We start from the raw sequence: 19491 nt of genomic DNA on the forward strand, positions 1-19491 counted from the left end.
CCGGTAACCCCTGTCTGAAAGACACCATTTTCCCTCCTCTGGATGACAGCATGGTGAGGTCCTCCAGGGCCCCCGAGAGGCCTCGTGCCTTCTTTCCTGCACAGCGATGACAACAGACTCCAGGGACTGTGGTAGGTTGGGCAGGAGAGCCAGGCTTGCACTGCTCAATGAGGGTAGGAAGAGCCTGCTGCCTAAGTGGAGGCTTGGGAACCTTCTGTGGTTTCCATTTCTTCAGGACTGCTGCCAGGAGGACGTGATGGAGTCTCAGTGGCATGCAGAGGGGGAGCAGGCGCGCACCGGGATGAGCAGAGAGCTGCGGCTCTTTTCTGCTGACCTTGAGCCTCGGGATTCCAACTCTGGACATGAGTTCCAACCCGGAACATCAGCTGTCTGACCTTGCCTGCTAGTTTCTATCACACAGTACGATGCTCTGGCCTTACTCCCTAGGTCCAATTATGGATCTGAGGGTTCTGATGGAGGGTGACAGTGACCTTGAATTTGAATGGTGGTATCCAACACAGGACACACAGCAGTGAGCCTGAGTGCCTGGATTCCAATTCAGAAAGCCAAGCCCCAGACACCCTAATCTCCCAGGAGAATCGCTGAACGCCCAGGTCCCTCTGCCTGAAACAGAGTTGGTGTTTCCCCATAAGGATGCAACACTGAATGATCGAAAGCCTCCTTCCAGGGGCTGGGATGTGGATCAGTAGGTCAAATCTTGCCCAGAATGCACAAAGCCTCGGGCTCCACCCCCAGCACCTCATAAGTCCGGTATGGTGATGCACACCTGTGATCCTAGCATCCGAGAAGTGGAGACAGGGGGTCAGAAGTTCAAGGTCAGCCGGGCGGCGGTGGCGCACGCCTTTAACACCAGCACTCAGAGGCAGAGCCAGGCGGGTCTCTGTGAGTTCGAGGCCAGCCTGGTCTACAAAGCAAGATCCAGGACAGGCACCAAAACTACACACAGAAACCCTGTCTCTAAAAAGAAGGAGGAGGAGGAGGAGGAGGAGGAGGAGGAGGAGGAGGAGGAGGAGGAGAGAGAAGAAGAAGAAGAAGAAGAAGAAGAAGAAGAAGAAGAAGAAGAAGAAGAAGAAGAAGAAGAAGTTGTTCAAGGTCACCCGCTGCCACAGTTCAAGTGTGTCTGCTGGAAACCCTCAGATGGTGAACGAGGAGGAAGACAGAGGAAGCAATGGCTTACACTGCTGCATGCCACACTGCCCTGCGCTTCATCTCTTTCTGGCCTCTTGACAGCCCCGAGGACTTCATTACACCCATGTTACAGATGAAGGACTGAGCTTCGATCCAGTTCAGCTGACAGCCTCAACATCCGTGGTTTGCCTGCTTTGGCCTCTGCTCTACACTTCGCTTTCGGATCTGGTCAGAGGCAGGGTGAAGGTCTCAGAAGTCACTACTTAATGGGTTTAAGATTTACCTATAAATTGCCCTGACTGGTGTTGGTGCCTGCCAGGTAGAAGCTGACTTGGTCTGGGAAGCCAAGGCCCACCTGAGTGGAAGTCATTCATTTCATAAATCCCTGCCACCTTGGGCTGTGTTGATGCCAAGAATAAAAAGATGGAGCAGGCCGGGCGGTGGTGGCAAACGCCTTTAATCCCAGCACTCGGGAGGCAGAGCCAGGCGGATCTCTGTGAGTTCGAGACCAGCCTGGGCTAGGCGCAAAGCTACACAGAGAAACCCTGTCTCGAAAAACCAAAAAAAAAAAAAAATAAAAAAAAAAAAAAAAAAAAAAAGATGGAGCAGAAGGCTGTGGCTAAGGCTGAGGCTTAGGCTGTGGCTGTGGCTGAGGCTGTGGCTGTGGCTGAGACTGTGGCTGTGGCTGTGGCTGAGGCTGTGGCTGAGGATGAGGCTGAGGATGTGGCTGTGGCTGAGGCTGTGGCTGTGGCTGTGGCTGTGGCTGTGGCTGTGGCTGAGCAGTATAGTGTCTTCCTGGAACACAGCAATAAGGGGCTAGGACCCTGGTTTATCAGTACAGCACTTGCCTAGAAACCCCAGAAAGGCTTAGAGGTGTAGTCAGCAGTAGAGCCCTGACCTAGAATCCACCAGTGAGAAGCTGCAGCATAGCTCAGCAGTAGTATATAGAATATTCTCCTAGAATCCCCTAGGGAGGGCCTGGGGGTGTGGCTCAGAGGTAGGACACTTGCTTAGCATGTGCAAGGCCCTGGGTTCCATCCTTAGCATCACCAGAAATAAAGGATGGTTAGCATGGCATATGTCAGGCAGCTGTGCCACAGAGTGGTCAGAGGGAGCGTTCGGGGTGTGTCTACCAGCCTGTTTCAGGTGAGATGGTGAGGTTGGCATTTGAGTTGGGGACTCCTTAGGCCCCTCCCTAACTGTTGAGGCTGTGGCTGTGCCTGAGGCTGTGGCTGTGGCTGAGCAGTATAGTGTCTGCCTGGAACACAGCAATAAGGAGCAATAACACAGCCACCTCTGGCGAGGGTGGGCTGACAGGCAGCGATCTGGGACCCGCCCCTGCATTCCTTCCTTCCAGCTGCTTCCTGTTGGTGCCACCCTCCCTGGTAGCCTTCCCACCCCCAGACAAGGAGACTTAGGTCATTCTGCATGGTGGCACCGGCTTTGAAGGCAGCTGAGGGACTACCCAGTCATTCAGGGCCTGGTGTTTCCAAAGCTTCACTCTAGGACTGGGGAGATGGTTGTTAGTACAGTGCTTGCTGTTCAAACATGAGTTCTCAAGTTCAATCCCCAGAGCCCACGTAAAAGCCAGGTGTGATGTGAGCCTCTGCATACACCAAGTGTGACCACACCACACCAACACATACAAAATAAAAAGAAACAAACCGCTCATCCTGAAACTAATTCAGGTGCCCAAGGCTCTGCCCTAGGTTTAGAGTTCTTTTTTTTTCTTTCTTTCTTTCTTTTTTTTTTTTTTTTTTTTTTTGGTTTTGGTTTTTTTGAGACAGGGTTTCTCTGTGTAACAGCCCTGGCTGTCCTGGAACGCTTTCTGTAGACCAGGCTGGCCTTGAACTCACAGAGAGCCACCTGCCTCTGCCTCTGGAGTGCTGGGATTAAAGGCGTGTGCCACTGTCAGGCATGTTTTGAGTTGTTCTTTGTCCCCACCTGACAACATTTTGAAGAAGGATACCCCATTTTCATCTTGGCTGCACCTCATAAATGTGTAGCTGGCCTTACCAATGGGTACCTCAGGATTTAGGGGCTCCCAACCCCTACCTGCTATTCCCAGGGCTGTTCACTCATGTGGCTCACCAGAGTGTGACAAGCATTACCCCGGCCCTGATGCCAACAAGAGCTCAAATGCTCAACACTTCCAGTGGTGGGACCTTCCATGAAACAAGCTTTCAGAGCCTTGTGGAGCTGAGAAGCTACTGTCCCCACTAAGGATGGAGGTGACTGGGGGGCCTCTCCCTTCCCACTCCTGCCACTCCCTGCACGGTCACTGTGTGGTGGTAAAGCAGGCCACGAGGTCACTGGTGCTGCTAGGCAGGGCTGGGGACACCAGCATTGCTTCTGCACCCTGCTGGGCACAGAGCGGTACCATGAGTGAGACGCTTGACTGCCAACACTGGGGGCCGCCATGCCCATTTCCCAGCTGGGAAAACAGACTGAGAAAGGGAAACGTGAGAAAGGGTCAGATAACTTCACATACCGCACACAGGGACTAAGAACACCCTCCATCTCCTCCCAGCTTACACGGGTCCTCTTCTTTTGGTCAGAGTGTTTCCAGTTTCCTTTGGGGACACCCTACTTTCTCATTCTCAGGCCATGTCAGCACCGGCCATTGATGACCCAGACACAGCTGAGTGACTGGCTCAGATATGGGCCAGTGAAAATCAGCTCTGAGTTTTCGCTGACATGGTGCACAGGACAGAAACCTGGAGTGCCAAAGGCATGGTGGTGCTTCCCTCTGAGAAGGCTAAGGTAAGAACAGAGCCTAGAGATGGAGGAAACCAAGTCCTGAGGACATCTGTAAGCTCTAGATTCGACGTACCCGAAGCCTCACCTAATTCAGAACTTTTTAGATACGGTTTTGCTTGCGATACTCTGAGATGCATTTCTGTCACCTGTAACCAAAGGGTCCCAACACTTGCCTCCTCAGCACCCGGCACGATGCCCAGCATATGGTAACACACACTAAACGGTTGTTGTACAAATAGGTGGCATCCGGGCACACGCACACCCACTTAACTTGAGGACTGGCAACTCTGGAGCTGAAGTGACTATCCCCAGGCTGGGAGAGGGACTAAGACAAACTGCCGCTACTACTTTAAAGATCCCCCAAGACGAAGAGGCACATTTACCGTGAGGGCAGGTAAGAGATTTCATGTAGATGCAGGGTTTCAGCGTGCCGGTCAGCAGTGGGAGGTCCGCTACACTCCCCACTGCCTTGGACTGTCTTCTTGGGTGACTCTGCCAATCAAGGCTACCTCTGTGCACAAGTAGGTCTACATAGGCTCTGAGGGGCAGGGCCAGCCTGGCCAAGTCCGGGTTGGGCCCTGACAGCTATTATTGAGTATGACTGTCTACTTTTAGAAGCTTTGTGAGTCACTCACACCTCATAGGTGTAAGTGATAGCATGGACCTGGCAGTCAACTTTGTCCTCGCAAGCCTGCTCCTGCCTGCCAGGCCGCAGTGGCCAGTTAGAGTGGAGGCCAATCCCATTGCCAAGTGAAAGTGAAGCAGTGGGGATGTAGGACACCTCAAGTGTCCAAAGATGGCCCGTTTGTAAATGAAGGCAAAGGGCCACTTCTCTCCGCCTACTCCACAGCCCTCACTTCACAATATTCTAACAATCAAGACTGATGTGAAAGCTAGGCACATTGGAGCAAGCCTGTGACCATGCCTGTGACCATGCCTGTGACCATGCCTGTGACCATGCCTGGCAGGCAGCACTCGGGAGCTGGAGACCAGAAGACCAGGAGTTTAAAGTCATCTTCAGCTATATAGTGAGTTTTAGGCCAGCCTGGGCTACATGAGACTTTGCCTCCAAAAGCCAGAAAGGGGGCATGTATTCCATCCCGAAATATTTTTTATGTGTCCTGAACAGACAAAGACAATAACAACGATCACAATGGCCTTGCTCACTGGAGGCGTGGTCGCTCCTCACTGACATCACCTGTCCAGTGAGCATCCATCTGTTGACTGTCTCCCGATTCCTCTGCGGTTGCCATGGCCCCTTCAGTGTCTGTATTTGTCTCACTCTCCCTCCTTCTAGAAGGCCGGGGCTATGGGGCCAGCCTCTCTGTTTTTCCCTCTGCAGGGCCCCGACACCAGCACAGTGCTAGGCACATAGCAAGAGCTCAATAAATCCTGACTGAATGGGCATGACCAGGCCCCATGGCAACAGCCTGGGGCTGTTTATGGCTTTGGTTCATCACAGTCAGCCCATCACTGCCCTTACAGCTTCCTCACAGGTCAGGGCTGAGTTGCCTCCATTGTGCAGTGGGGGAAACTGAGGCACTCCACCCCAGGCTAACACTGAGCAGTGCCCAAGACTCCCACAGACAGACTGGATATCGGTGCCCACAGGGCAGTGGCTCCCTGTAGCTGCCTCACAGTCTCACAGACACTCTGGATCCAGGATCCAGCCACCACTCCGTCAGTGTTTGGCCTCCACCCTCTTACAACTCACTATCACTTCCTGTGAGCAGGATTTACCCTTGTCTTGATGATGCTTACTCTCCACAGGGCACTCAGAACCCTGCGATGCACCCTGGGCATGCAGTCAGCTACACACCCCAAGACCGTCCCCAAACAGAAGCAAGGCTGAGGGAGAAGAGCTGGGGTGTGTGGGTGAGGCTGGGGGCGAGGAGCTGGGGTGTGTGAAGCTCCAGACAGGCTCTTCAGTGAAAGGCAGCAGGCGTGGCTGACGGTCACACACCTAGCCACGTGTCAGTAATGACAGGGACGGTCCTCTATACATCAACAATTCCCTTTTTTCCAATTAGTAGGAATTCTCAGCCAGCTCTGTGACAGTCCCTTCCTTCCTTCCTTCCTTCCTTCCTTCCTTCCTTCCTTCTTTCCTCCTTCCTTCCTCCTTCCTTCCTTCTTCCTTCTTTCACTCATTCATCAAACAGGTCTTGATGTTTTATTCTGTGACAGCCACTGCTTCAAGCATTGAACAGGCAGCCTTAACCTAACCAGACAAAGTCCTGTCCTTTAAAACCACATCCAAGGGGTGGGATGAGGGAGGAACACACAGTCAGGGGTAGTACACGTGTGTGTGTGTGTGTGTGTGTGTGTGTGTGTGTGTGTGTGTGTGTGTGTGTGTGTTTGAATGAAGCCAGCAGGAGAGAGGCACAGACAGAACTGGGGACAGTCTCTAATGCAGAGTGGTCCCAACCACAGACTGCCCAAACCGCTGGCATCTGAGCAGACATCCGAACACAGTGTGTGTGTGTGTGTATGTGTGTGTGGGGGGTGAATCATGTGGCTGTCTCCAGGAGGACTGTCCCCAGTAAAATCAAGAGCTAGTGCAAAGGCCTGGGGTGGGAAAGTGCCTGGTTTGTGTGAAAGCGAGGTATGAGGAGAACTGAGAAGTGGGGGGAGGGGGCTGGTAGGGAAGGGGGTGCAGGGCATAGAGAGGGGAGCGGGGCCCTGTCAGATTTATTGTTGTTTTTCTTTCTTTTTTTTTTTTTTTTCGGTTTTTTGAGACAGGGTTTCTCTGTGTAGCTTTGCGCCTTTCCTGGAACTCACTTGGTAGTCCAGGCTGGCCTCGAACTCACAGAGATCCGCCTGGCTCTGCCTCCCAAGTGCTGGGATTAAAGGCGTGCGCCACCACCGCCTGGCTATTGTTGTTTTAAGACAGTCTCATGTAGCCCAGGCTGGCCTTGGACTCACTGAGTAGTGGAGGGTGGCCTCAAACTTGTAATCCTTCTGCCCCAGCTTCAGGGTGCTGGGTTATCGGCACCACCAGGATCAGTCTACGCAGCGCGGCTGACAGAACTCAGGGCTTCCTGCATGCTGGCCAGCTCTCTCCTGACAGCTACAGCCTCACTCTGCATGGGGGATTCTGAGCGAAGGAACCAGCTGGTGGGTGTGGAGAGCAAGGTAAGGTGTGGACTGGGATGGGGGGAGCAGCAGTAGCGGGAGGGGCTGCGGGTAAGAGAGGAGGGGCAGGACCAGCAGTGGGTGGTGAGCAGTCACCACATTCTGGACAAATGTCCAGAGGCCGCATGTTCCTGCTGCCATATCTTCCCCATCATCATGGCCACAACCCCTTCAACTGCCCCCAAAATAAACCCCTCTTCCAGCAAGCTTCCATAGGTGTAAGAGGGACCTCATGAGATGCGCCTGAAAATGTCCATTATCCCACAGCAACGACCGACTGCCCCGACCCAGATGGCCACTAGACACTTCTAGAGCTTCTAGAATGTGGGGCCCCATGAGCATCAACACTCTCCTCCCAAGCCACCCACTGCACCTGCATGGCACTTCCTGCCACTCAGAGTCACCCAGGGAAACAGACAGGGTGGGAAACAGCAAACCCACAGGAAAGAATGCCACTCACTCCTCCACCTACACCACAGCTAAGGGCCAAATGTGAGACCCGAGCCACAAGACCGAGAAGAGAGCCTGGGGCCGGACCACACCCAAGCACAGGGAACAGAAGCAAGGACAAGGGTGGGGGCTGAGGAGGCGGCTCAGTGGCAGAATGCTTGCCTAGCACGCTCTAAGTCCTGGGTTTGATCCCAGGCACAGCATTTGGAGGTGGAGGCGGGAGGATCAGAAGTTCAGGGTCATCCTGAGCTGCATGGAGAGTTCAAGGCCAACCTGGGATACAGAAGACCTTGCCCGAAAAGGAGACAAACTGGACCTCACCGAAGTTAAAAGGAGCTAGGCTGCAAACGTCAGCATCAGTCAAGAGAACACACCCACGGGACGGGGGAAGGCAGCTGCAAACGACGCAGCTGATAAAAAATGGATGTCCTGAATATATAAAGGGCTTTAAAGGCTGGAGATGGCTCGCTCCCTGGGTCAAGCGCTCCCTGTGCAAGCATTAGGACCCGAGTCCAATCATCAGAACTCACGGGAAAAAGCAGGTGTGCTGGTGCTGGGGGTGGCGCTAGGAGTCGGAGACAGGGGGATTCTTCCGGCTCTCTGGCTAGCCAGCCTAGCTAAAAAGATAGGCGAAGCTCCTGGCGAGAGCCTGCCTCACAAAACATGGCAGATGACTCCTGGGGAGCAACACTCAAGGCCGACCTCTGACCTCCAAACACACAGGTGCACCCTCCACCCCACACACTGAAGGACTTTCACAGTCCAACCATGAGATTTTAAAATTGAACAAAGCGTGCTGGTGAGTCGACTCAGAGGGTAAAGGCATCTGCTGCCAAGCCTGACGACGTGAGTCAGATCCCTGGAACCTACCTGGTGGAAGAGGAGCTCCTACTCAGGAAAGCTGTCCTCTGTCACCACACGAGGGCCATCACACACACACACACACACACACACACACACACACACACACACACACACACACACAAACCACATACACAGATAAATAAAACTCATTAGAAAAATAATAAAATAATTTTATCTGAGCAAAGTGTCTCTCCAATGTTAGGGAGGTACAAGGCCACAGGGGGAGGTGGGCTCATCTGGACAGCTACTGCACACAAACAAAGAGAGCTGATGCAGTGGTGCACGCCTGGAATCCCAGCACTGGGGAGGCTGAGGCAGGAGGATGTCTAGTTTGAGACTAGTTTTTGTTGTTGTTGTTGTTTTGTTTTGTTTTTTTTTTTTTTTTTTTTTTTTTTTTTTTTTTTTTTTTTTTTTTTTTTTAAAGATTTTATTTATTATGTATACAGTGTTCTGTCTGCATGTATCCCTGCAGCCCAGAAGAGGGCACCAGATCTCATTACAGATGGTTGTGAGCCACCATATGGTTGCTGGGAATTGAACTCAGGACCTCTGGAAGAACAGCCATTGCTCTTAACCTCTGAGCCATCTCTCCAGCCCTTGTTTTGTTTTTTTAAAGTGGGATCGTCATGGTGGTGCAAGTCTTTAATCCCAGCACTCAGGAGGCAGGGGCAGGCAGATCTCTGAGTTTGAGGCCAGCCTGGTCTACAGAATGAGTTCTAGTTCCAGGACAGGCAGGACTACACAGAGAAACCCTGTCTCGGACAAAAAAGAGGTGGGACGCTGGCACGGTTGTAATGAAGTTAGAACCCTTTCGCTTTGTTGGTGGGAATGTCGAGTGAATGGTACACCTGGTGCAGAAACAGCTTCTTAAAAACTTCACCATGAAGCTAGGGAGATGATGCCATGGAGAAAATGACACAGCAATGGCTGGAACCCACGTGAAAACCGGGCATCAGGGCACATTCGTGTTCCCAGTGATTGGGAAGCAGAGATGGGAGGCTCCCTGAAGCTGGCTAGCCTGGGACGGAGAATAAGAGGACCATCACATGTGTGCTGTCACATGTACACACCCAGACTCACATACACAAGTATGTCTGCACGTGCGCGTGCGCACGCACGTGCGCACACACACACACACACGAGAAGGGGGGCGGAGATGAACAATAATGGATTCACTTCTGGGTACAAATTGGAAAGAATTGGAAGTCAGATTCACAGCTGTTTGTACCCCACATTCTCAGCAGCCACGGGTTGAGGCACCCAAGTGTCCCTCAACAGATGAAGCCAGAAATGGAACATAGGATGTCCACATGAAGGAGCAGCATTCAGTCTTAAAACGGAAGACATTATGACATGCCACAGTGCAAACAAACCCTGAGGACATTATGCCACATAAAAGAATCCAGGCACCAGGGACAAGCGATGTGTGATTCCTGTATGGAGCTTCCTGTAAGACTCAAATTCAGACAGGAAGACCAAGTGTTGCCAGGGGTGGGTGTGGGAGCTGTCTAGTGGGGATGGTGGCTCGGTTTTGGTGATGGAGCGACCAGGGATGGGTGTGGGTGGGAGCTGTCTAGTGGGGACAGTGGCTCGATGCAGCGACCCTTCCTGAGGCTGACTGTATAACAACTGGAGTGCACTAAACTGCACACTTAAAAATGGCGAAGATGGAAAAGCTTACATTATGTGGCTTTTACAAAATTTCATTTTTAAAAATAAAATTTTAGCAAATTTTAAAAATCACCCTGGCATGTTCCCATCAAGGGCCTGGTCACCAGAGCTCCAGTGACCCCAGGATGCAGTCACTTCCCAATCCCAGTAAGGTGAGGTGCTTCTGGGGCACACACAACCCAGGAGTCCAGAGGGTAGGACTGAACCCAGGACACACCCTAGTCTGTAGGAGAGTCTCATGTGACAACATCACATCTCATTTATGTCACCAATGGAAAAACATGAGAATGGCATACCTTGGACATTCATCTGTGGATTCTGGCTCCTGCCCTTCTCCCAACTTGGAACTGGGGTGGCCTTCCTGTCACAAGCCCTACCTCATCACACCTCAGTCTACCAGAGACACCCAAAGCAAGAACACTCACCTAGGTCCCTAGCAGATAGGGACCCCTCTGTGTAGACTATCTTATAGATAACAGTAAATGTCACTCTTGTGTCTCCAGGACCATCTGGTCCATCAAGTGCCCTTTGAGGACAGAGCCAGGACCACTCCCAAGTCAGGCAGGAGACACTGGGCATGTCTCTTATCTCCTTGCACTTCCCAGTAAGAAAAGTGACTTCTGGGGGTGGGGAATCCCTGGGACTCATCGGTACTTCTGAAGGTTACTCCCACTGCTCAAGACAGACTCATCAGTCAGTGTCCTGGGTGGACTCTGTCCTAGCCTCCCATTCCTTGTGTGGCCCTGGGCCAGCCACTCCCTTCCCTGGACCTCAGTCTCCACAACTGTAAGAGGAGAACAGATCAACGTGGCTATTGGGGTCCCCTTGGTGTGTGTTTGTGCGGGGCACATGTGTGCCGCAGTGTGTGTGCAGGTTCAGGGTGACCTCGGGTGTCATTCCACCTTGTCTAACATCAGATCTCTTTGTTATTTACCACTACATACGCCAGGCTGGCTGCCCACCAGCCTCCTGTCCCCCCATCCCATCTTGCCTTTGAAACAGTGGGGTTACATTGTGCTGTCTGGGCCTGGCTTCACGTGGGTTCTAGTGATTTGAACTTGGGTCTTCATGCACCTCACCCGCCAAGACATCTTCCCACTGGGTCGGCACTGATGGTGACTGTCACCATTGCTGCTCTTGTTTCTATTTTAATCCAAGAAACGACGGCAAAACTGAGTGGGCACAGCCAGCCTGGGGTCCGTGCTGTTAAGACCACCCCAGCCAGGGGATCTGTTGTAAGATGCCCTTCTAGCCCATAGGACACCCCAAGTGAGACTCCTATGGACCAATCTTTGGTTAGTTCTTCTAGAATTGAATCGTAAGTACATGTGGTGAGGGATGGGAAGTGACCTCCTCCTGAAAAGTGGTTAGCAAGCAAACTTAGGCCTTGGCTCCATCCTGAAGAGGAGCTGAGAGCCAGCCTGGAACAAGGCAGCTGCAATACCCATCATTCTGCTCCTCCCACAGTCAATGGCCGGGGACAGCTCTTGCTGGGGTGCTGGGTCCCCAACTTTCCTGGGCTCCAGTGGCCAGAGAAAAAGCTTGCAGACTTGCAGCAAGCATGTGGTATTTGCTCAGAAATACGTTTTGAAAGGGGTTTATTTACTCCACAGATGGATCAAGAGAGACATTAATACCCTAAAACCTCCAGTCACTGTGTGCTCCTTATGTGGGTGATCATTGACTTCTGGGGGCAATTCAATGAGGAAGCCAAAGCTGTGGCTGTCACCTGAAGGAACCTAGCCCCAAATCACATAGTTAAGAGGGTGAGGAACAAGGCCGCCCAGCTCTGCAAAGAGGTTCCCATCCAGGCCACAGCGCTACCAAGTATGGAGGCGGGGTGTCACTGAGCTGGGTTTGGACTAAGTGCCCAAGCATGAGAATTCTCCCCGACTCCCATGCTTCCTTGGACAGCACTCTGCCTTCCTAAGGGCCCTTCTGCCAATTTCCAGCTCTGTCACCCCTCCCCTGGGGTGGGGACCAGAGATCCTGGATCACAGATGAGACAGCAAAGACCTGGGAATGGCCCCAATCTTGGTGTAACTAGGTTAGCCAAAGGAGCATTCCAGCCCCTGGGTCCCCTTTCCCCAGCGAGGAGCCTGGATTCATCAAGCATGACTTCAGCGCTTTTCATACACGATCATATTTCACCCTCACACGGCCCCAAGGGCAGGTTTATAGCACTCTCGTTTACAGAGTGGAACACAAGGCTAGGAAGGGTCCAGAGGCCACAGCCAGGAGAAGGCAGGAATCACAATCAGTTCTGGAACAGAACCTCCAGCTGGGATTCTGGGTCTTGACGGGCAAGCGATCCCTGTAAGTCAAACAGGCCTCTGAGATGCCTGCCTGGCTCAGTTGGGCAGCACAGAGCACAGGGGCCCTGAATGCCTAGTGGCTCCTCACACAAGTCCCCCTAGCTCAGGTGGGGAAAGCCATGACCTCATCAAGCTACATTCAGCACCACAACAGGACATGTGTCTAGAAAGGGGGACTCTGTGGGAATGCCAGGAACTGGTGTGGGTCACTCGCCAAGTGCCGCCTCACGCCAGGAACTGGCTAGACTCTTTACTTGATCATGTCCTGGGCCTGCATGGTGGCCTCCTCCTAATTCCCATTTCCTACACAGGACTTGCAGGAGCAAAGGGATTCACCCATACGCTTAGTCCTCAGAAACGATGAGAAAGAAACCCACATGCACTGCACCCCACAGTCAGTGGGGGCAAAATTCTAGCCTCTGTCCCAGCTAATGCCCACTCCCCCTTTCGATATAATATAATAATAAAACTTACCCTTCTTATGTTATGTGTGGATGTATGTGTAGGTGAATGTGGGGGGCATGTGGAGGACAGAAAACAGAGTGTTTTTGAAAAAGGGTCTCTCACTAGGACCTGCGGCTGGCCAATTAGGAGGGATCCTCCTGCCTCCACTTCCCTGGTACAGGAATTACAACCAGGTGCCACCATGCCTGGCTTTTCTACACTGGTGCTGGGATTGAACTCTGGTCCTCATGCTGGCAAGGCAAGCATTTCACTGATTAATCCATCTCCTGGCCTCCAAATTTTATCCTTATAATGCCTTCTTCTTCTTCTTCTTCTTCTTCTTCTTCTTCTTCTTCTTCTTCTTCTTCTTCTTCTTCTTCTTCTTCTTCTTCTCCTTCTCCTCCTCCTCCTTCTCCTCCTCCTCCTCCTCCTCCTCCTCCTCCTCCTCCTCCTCCTCCCCCTCCTCCTCCTCCTCCTCCTCCTCCTTCTTCTTCTGGTTTTTCATGACAGAGTTTCTTTGTATAGCCCTGGCTGTCCTGGATCTCGCTCTGTAGACCAGGCTGGCCTCAAACTCACAGAGATCTGCTTGGCTCTGCCTCCCAAGTGCTGGGATTAAGGCATGTGCCATCCATCGCTCCCAGCTTTACCCTTATAATTTCTAGTCTCATTCTCCCATCTGAAATCCCCTGACTCATTAGAATATCCCCGAGGGTGAATGTGGCCACTGTCCCCACTGGGAGGACAGACTGACTCAGATGGTGTAACTGGTCCACCAAAGCTTGAGAAGAATCGGGTCGAAACCTTGATGTGGTTTGAATGAGAGCGGTCCCGATAGGCTCAAACTTGGTCCCCAGTTGGAGGAAATGTTTGGGAAGGATTAGGAGGTGTGGCCTTCTTGGAGGAGGTGTGTCATTGGGGGAGGGCTCAGAGGTTTCAAAAGCCCATGCCAAGCCCAGTCTGCCCTGTAGATCTCAGCTATTGCTCCAGGGCCATGTCTGCCTGCTGCCACGCTCGCTGCCATGATGGTCACGGACTAACCCTCTGAAACTGTAAGCAAGCCCCAAATTAAATGCTTTCTTTTTAAAATTAGCCTTGGTCATGGTGTTTTGTCACAGCAACAAAACAGTAATTAAGACACTTGACGCCACCATTCCCTCTCCTTTAACACATGGTCCTTTTAGCCGAGGCTCAGGTGAAGGCACGTCACTCCACGGAGCCTGTTTCCTCCATTGATAAGGGTCGTGTTTTCACTTACCAAACATGTGCCCTCGACCACCTGAAAACACCAGCCACTTGCTTTCCCAGAGTCCCTCACCACTGAAGCATGAGTCTGTGATCGATGGCCAACACCATCAAAAACATCTGCTAGGGTACTCCTGGAAGCGGTTGTCCTTACAGGAAAACAAAATGGAGCACATTTTGGAGAACAGGAGGAACTACCCTTCTTGGGGGGAGGGGTAGACATCATTATGTCTACATTTGAGGGCTGGACCCCAACAGCCACCTGCTGTCACGAGGCGTCAAGCTTAAGTACCAAGTCATTTTCAGGGTCTAGAGAAGCAAAGAGATGGAGATAATCTTGAATCCTGGGCTGGCGAGATGGCACAGTGGAGGACGGCATGCCGACAAGCCTGATGACCTGAGTTCAATTCCCAGGACCCACATGGTAGGAGGGAACCAACTCTCACAGGTGGTCCTCTGACCTCCACAACAGTGCTACTGCATGCACACACATGAAATAAATAAATAATAAATAAATGTAACAAAATACACACAGCTCAGAACAACACCACTTAGGACTAGCAAGATGGCTCAGCAGGTAAGGACCCTTCTCACCAAGCCTAATTCACATGATGGAAGGAAAGATCTGACTCCCCCAAGCTGACCTCCATAATACAGGCTCTCACACACACACAAAGCAACAAATGAATGCAATTAAACACACACGCACACACGCACACACACACATACATACACACACACACACACACACACACACACACACACACACACACACACACACACCTAGAATCCTGGTCAACCCAAACCTCTGTTGTCCTGGAATGTGAGGAGAAGTGCCGTGACACATCTTCCTCCTTGCTGAAGCTGCTCTGAGTTTCCTGCTTTGTCACTTAACAACCCAAAGAAGCCCTAATGGGCTCCCCACTGCCCAGGAGGCTGCAGAAGGAATTTCTGGATCACACCAGCTCCAGAGACCACTGATCTGTGCCCAGCGCAATAAACACTCTGGCAATTTGGAAGCTGTCTTGGAGCTTCAATCTAGCCTCACATATTAGCTCTCCTCACACCCCACTGAGAGAAGCCTAAGAGTGTTCCCAGAGAGCAGAGCCTGGGAGGAGGCCATGCCAGCGCCGCCTGCCTGACAGGGCTGACCCCTACCTCCCATGAGCCTGATGGGTTTTGCTCTCCTCTCCCCGATGGAGTATCCAGGGCTCTGGCGCGCTGGTTTGTCCCTCACTTGGCAGAACAGCCCATCAATTATTCACCACATCAGCTCAGGCTCCCCAGGATGCTATCGGAAGGAAAGTGATTGCTGCCCACCCTGCCCAGAGAAAGGACACAGCAACTGAGTACTGATAGGAACAGCACCCTCCCACTAGTGCTGAGCACTAAGCTGCCACAAACACAATGTCACTGCAAAGGGGCCTTCAATCTTCATTTACAGATGGGAGGCAGGAAGAGAGAGGTGAAAAGAACTTCAGGCCAGAGAGGAGAGAGGGGTCGGCTGATCCCACAAGCCTGGTCAGTCCTTTCTCCAGAATATGTGAGAGGTGGTCATTTCTGTACCTCACAAGCACCTTGAAATGATTCCACATGTGGCCCTCAGCCTGCGTGTTCTCTGAGAACCCTTCCCCCAAGCCTCATCATGCTAACAGGCTTGGCTTTGGAGCTTGTCAGATGGGGTGGGCCAGGTGCGGATGATAGAGACAGCAAAGACTTAGGAGCCACAGGAGGGCTGTGAGAAAGGAGTGGCTGACAGGACCCAGGACCCTGAGATAGTCAGTGCCTGATTGCTTGCTTGATATATCCATCCACCTATCCACCCATCCATCTACCCACCTATCCATTCACCAATCTATTCATCCACCAATCCATAAATCCATCCACCCATCCATCATCTACCCACCCACCCACCCATCCATCCACCATCTACTCATCTACCAATCCATTCATCCATCCATCTATCGTCTACTCACCCACCCACCCACCCATCCATCCACCATCTACCAATCCATACATCCATCCATCCATCCATCTACCTGTTCATCCATTATCCACTCATCCATCCATCCATCCATCCACCCACCAATCTACCAATCTATCTACCCATCCATCCATCCATCCATCCATCCATCCATCCATCCATCCTTTCACCATTCACCCAAACATCCATCTACACCCCCCCACACCCCTCCATCCTACATATAGTTATTCGGAGCCCTCTAAACCAGGCACCATGATGTATGCTAGGAACACAGCAGTGTGTATGATACATCCTTGTGGGTGCAGAACAGAAGCATGTGGACCAAATATGATTTCAAACAGTTTAAAGCTCATGCAGGAAAGATACTGCATGAGGTAACAGGGTACGGGGAGGTGACAGGTATCAAGGAGGTCTCCAGGGGGAAACAGCAGAGCAGGGACTGTAGCTAATGGGGACAAGGAGAGAAGGGGCCCATGGAATGATCTGGGGAAGGCAACTGTCAGCAGCCAGAAAAGTAAGTGCAAAGGTTCTGGGGTAGGACAGATCACTGTTTGGGAACAGTAAGGAAGCCAGTGGAACTGGGACCACACGAGCCAGAAGAGAGCAGAAGAGATGAGTTCCGAGGCCAGAGTCGAGACCTCAGATGCACGGTGGCATGTGGAGTTCATGCCGAATGTGATAGAAACCTCCGTGGGTTTCAAACATGAATAATGCAATCTGACTTGCACCTTGGGCTGCTGGGGAAGGGACTGTGGGAAGAAAAGTGAGAGAAGGCGCTTGGGAGGCATCCGTGGCCCCCAGTCACCACAGAAAGAACAGGGTGTTCCAAACTTCACTGAGGGGTACCTTTCTGGCTACTTGTAGATGTGGGCTTCGTGACCTTAGGCAAATCGCTCCACTTCTCTGAGCCCTGCCTTTGTATTTGCTCAGTGGCTGTCAACATTTCTATAATGACAGCCAGTGAGCCTTCCCATTTCAGCTCTGGCTGCAGAAACTGCCAGAATGTGAGCTGACAGCCCAGCCCGGGATCACAGTGAGGTCAAGATGCTGTCCGGGTGAGCCGATTAAGTGGAGAAAGAGGAGACTGCTCATTCCCACACACTGCCTCCTGCAAGACGTCCGCAAGACGCCCGCCTATGCCCTGCAGCCAGATGCCAACTCAAACACGGTCCTTTGCCTGTTTCTTCTTGGGGAGGGCAAATCCCCACTTCCTGTCCCTGGATCTATCGTCTTAAGGACGGGGCAGGTGAGGAAGGAGGGGCCTGCCTGGGTCTCAATGGGCTCAACAGTGGGGGAACTTGTGTCAGGCCTAGAAATAGCAAAATAAGTCTGTTGATCCTAAGCCGGCTAAGGGTGAGTACCTTCCATCTTAGAGGGAGGCTTTCTGGACACGGAAACTGGGGAAGGATTATGGTCAGAGTCTTCCAGGAGGAGGACCAGGCCCAGGGGCCTCTATGTCCTCAGAGCCCAGAGGTGACAGAAAATGATTGTAGGCTCTTCCTATCGTCCCACTAGACATCCTTTGCTGTGTCTACTGCAGTCTCTGGAAATAACCCCAGAGTCCCTACAGAGGGGCCAGCTAAGCCACCAAGACTCCACACTGAGAGGTCAGGCTGGCCAAGAGCCAGGCCTTGCTACTAAACTATGGCCGGCTGAACAGGCAATCTCAGTCCTTCGCCTCTGCTCCTGCTTCCTGGGCTCCACTCTTAGAGACGTCCTTGTCTCTTTCCGAACTTGATCTCTCTGGATTCCCACACATCTCTTTTCTGGGCCCCTTCCCAACCTCCCGTGCAGCCCTGAACACACTGCGCTGTCCTTTACTCCTGGTACCCAACACTCAGGCCATGTGAGACAGCCTTCACCCTCCAGACACTCTCGGGTGCCAGCCTGACTCGGAGGAATTGCACCTGCCCAGGCTCTTACCCCGAGCCCCTCCTGGCTCCCGAGGCTTCCACCTATGCCCAGCAGCCCGCCCTGTGTGGTCTCCAGCAGCCCACTCTGTGTGGTCGCATCCACTCCTGCCTCTTTCTCTAGGCTTCTGCTTTGATTTGGAAATCCACATCCTCCTCCAATAGCCGACTGAAACTGCACCACACTGCAAGTACATAAACAAGGAGCCAACCAGCCCCTCACCCACAGTCCCTGAGCCTTTGGGCAGGCTGTCCTTGCCACTAGACTTCCCTATCTTTTGTCATCTCTTAAAATACCCGTGTGTGCCTCAGCCTTCACCACGCGTGACTGTAGGCTGCGTTCATACCCTTCTTTAGCGGCAGAGTGGGGCTATAATACGGGGCTAGATACTACAAATGCAGGGCTAGCTACTCCGGCCTGGACTCGGGGCCTGAAGGGCAAGACACTAGACTCTACCCAGCAAAACGCGCCTCTGCTCTCATGGCGGCTGTAGCATTCTAGAGTCTTATAAACCATTTCCCCCCAACGAAGTGGAGGTGCACAGCACTGAATCATTGCGGGGGAGTATCTCGTGACACATGAGGAGGGTACAAGAGTGGTGGTCCTTGGAGAACTCACTCGGAGTCCCTGTCTTTCACTAGTACTCATTGTGAGGAGTCGGGAGCCGCAGCGTCGGCCTCCATGAGGCAGCGTCGGCCTCCATGAGGGGAGCAGACCCCAGACTCACCTTGGCGGCCACCGACGAGTTGGGTTTCTCCAGCAGGTCCCAGAGTTTCTTCCTCTTCTCGGCGCAGCACGTGTTGTCGAACTCCTCGCCCTCCCGCTCCCGCAGAGTCTCGGCCTCGCGCTTCAGCTCCTCGTTCATCTGCTCCTTCTTCTGGTGGTAGCGGGCCTGACAGCAGGACTCCAGGTAGATCTCGTCGATGCCCCAGTAGTCCAGCTCCTGGCTGAAGCTCAGCGCGCACATCTCCTCCATCATGTGCAGCCGGCCCGTGCGGTAGAAATTGAGGATGGAGGTAAAGGCGCCCGGGTGGCGGTCGAAGAAGTACTCGTTGTCCTCAAGGCTGTAGTCGTCGCACACCTGGAGCAGAGAGTCGTGCGTGTTGCAGTCCCGGAGCTTGCCCAGCCGCGTGCGGGGCAGGCGGTCCAGAGTGCGCCACAGCACCTCGTGCGCCAGGCCCCCGACGTTGAGGCGCACCCGGCGTGAGCACGCCTTGCTGCGCACGATCTCCATGGGCTCGGGCGGCAGCGAGCTGGTGGAGCGCGAGCCATGCTTCGTCATGCCCGCCGGCATCGCTGGTCCGGCCGCCCCCGCCCCCCCTGCCCCCCCAGGCCGCTGTCACTCGACGGCAAGGCCCGCTGCTGCGGGGGCGGGGGGCGGGGAGCGCTGCGGGCCGCTGCGGTGCAGGGGTGCTCGAGGGCGGGCGTCACGGCTGCCGTCTCACCTCCATCCCGACGGCTGCAAGGCAGAAAGCGAAAGCGGACGCGGGTCAGCGAACCTCGCTGCGAGGTTCCTCCCCCCCAGGGTCCCCACCGGCCTTGACCTTCCCGAGGCTTAAGCGGCTCAGG

The 19491-nt window shown here is 53.1% G+C and overlaps 1 protein-coding gene across 2 annotated transcripts in view; it reads right to left on the reverse strand.

The window, feature by feature from the left end:
* The window catches only part of Kcnb1 (potassium voltage-gated channel subfamily B member 1), a 91808-nt gene that overhangs the window by 71309 nt on the left and 1008 nt on the right, over positions 1–19491 (reverse strand). For both annotated transcript variants that reach the window (XM_052725439.1, XM_052725441.1), the window contains exon 2: positions 18650–19381. In XM_052725439.1, coding sequence (XP_052581399.1) covers positions 18650–19216 — 567 coding nt within the window. In that variant the 5' untranslated portion in view covers positions 19217–19381. The remainder of the gene's footprint in view (positions 1–18649; positions 19382–19491) is intronic.

The sequence above is a fragment of the Peromyscus californicus genome, unplaced genomic scaffold (genome assembly GCF_007827085.1).
Source record: "Peromyscus californicus insignis strain IS unplaced genomic scaffold, ASM782708v3 Scaffold_7__1_contigs__length_154581171, whole genome shotgun sequence".
Classification (NCBI taxonomy): domain Eukaryota; kingdom Metazoa; phylum Chordata; class Mammalia; order Rodentia; family Cricetidae; genus Peromyscus; species Peromyscus californicus.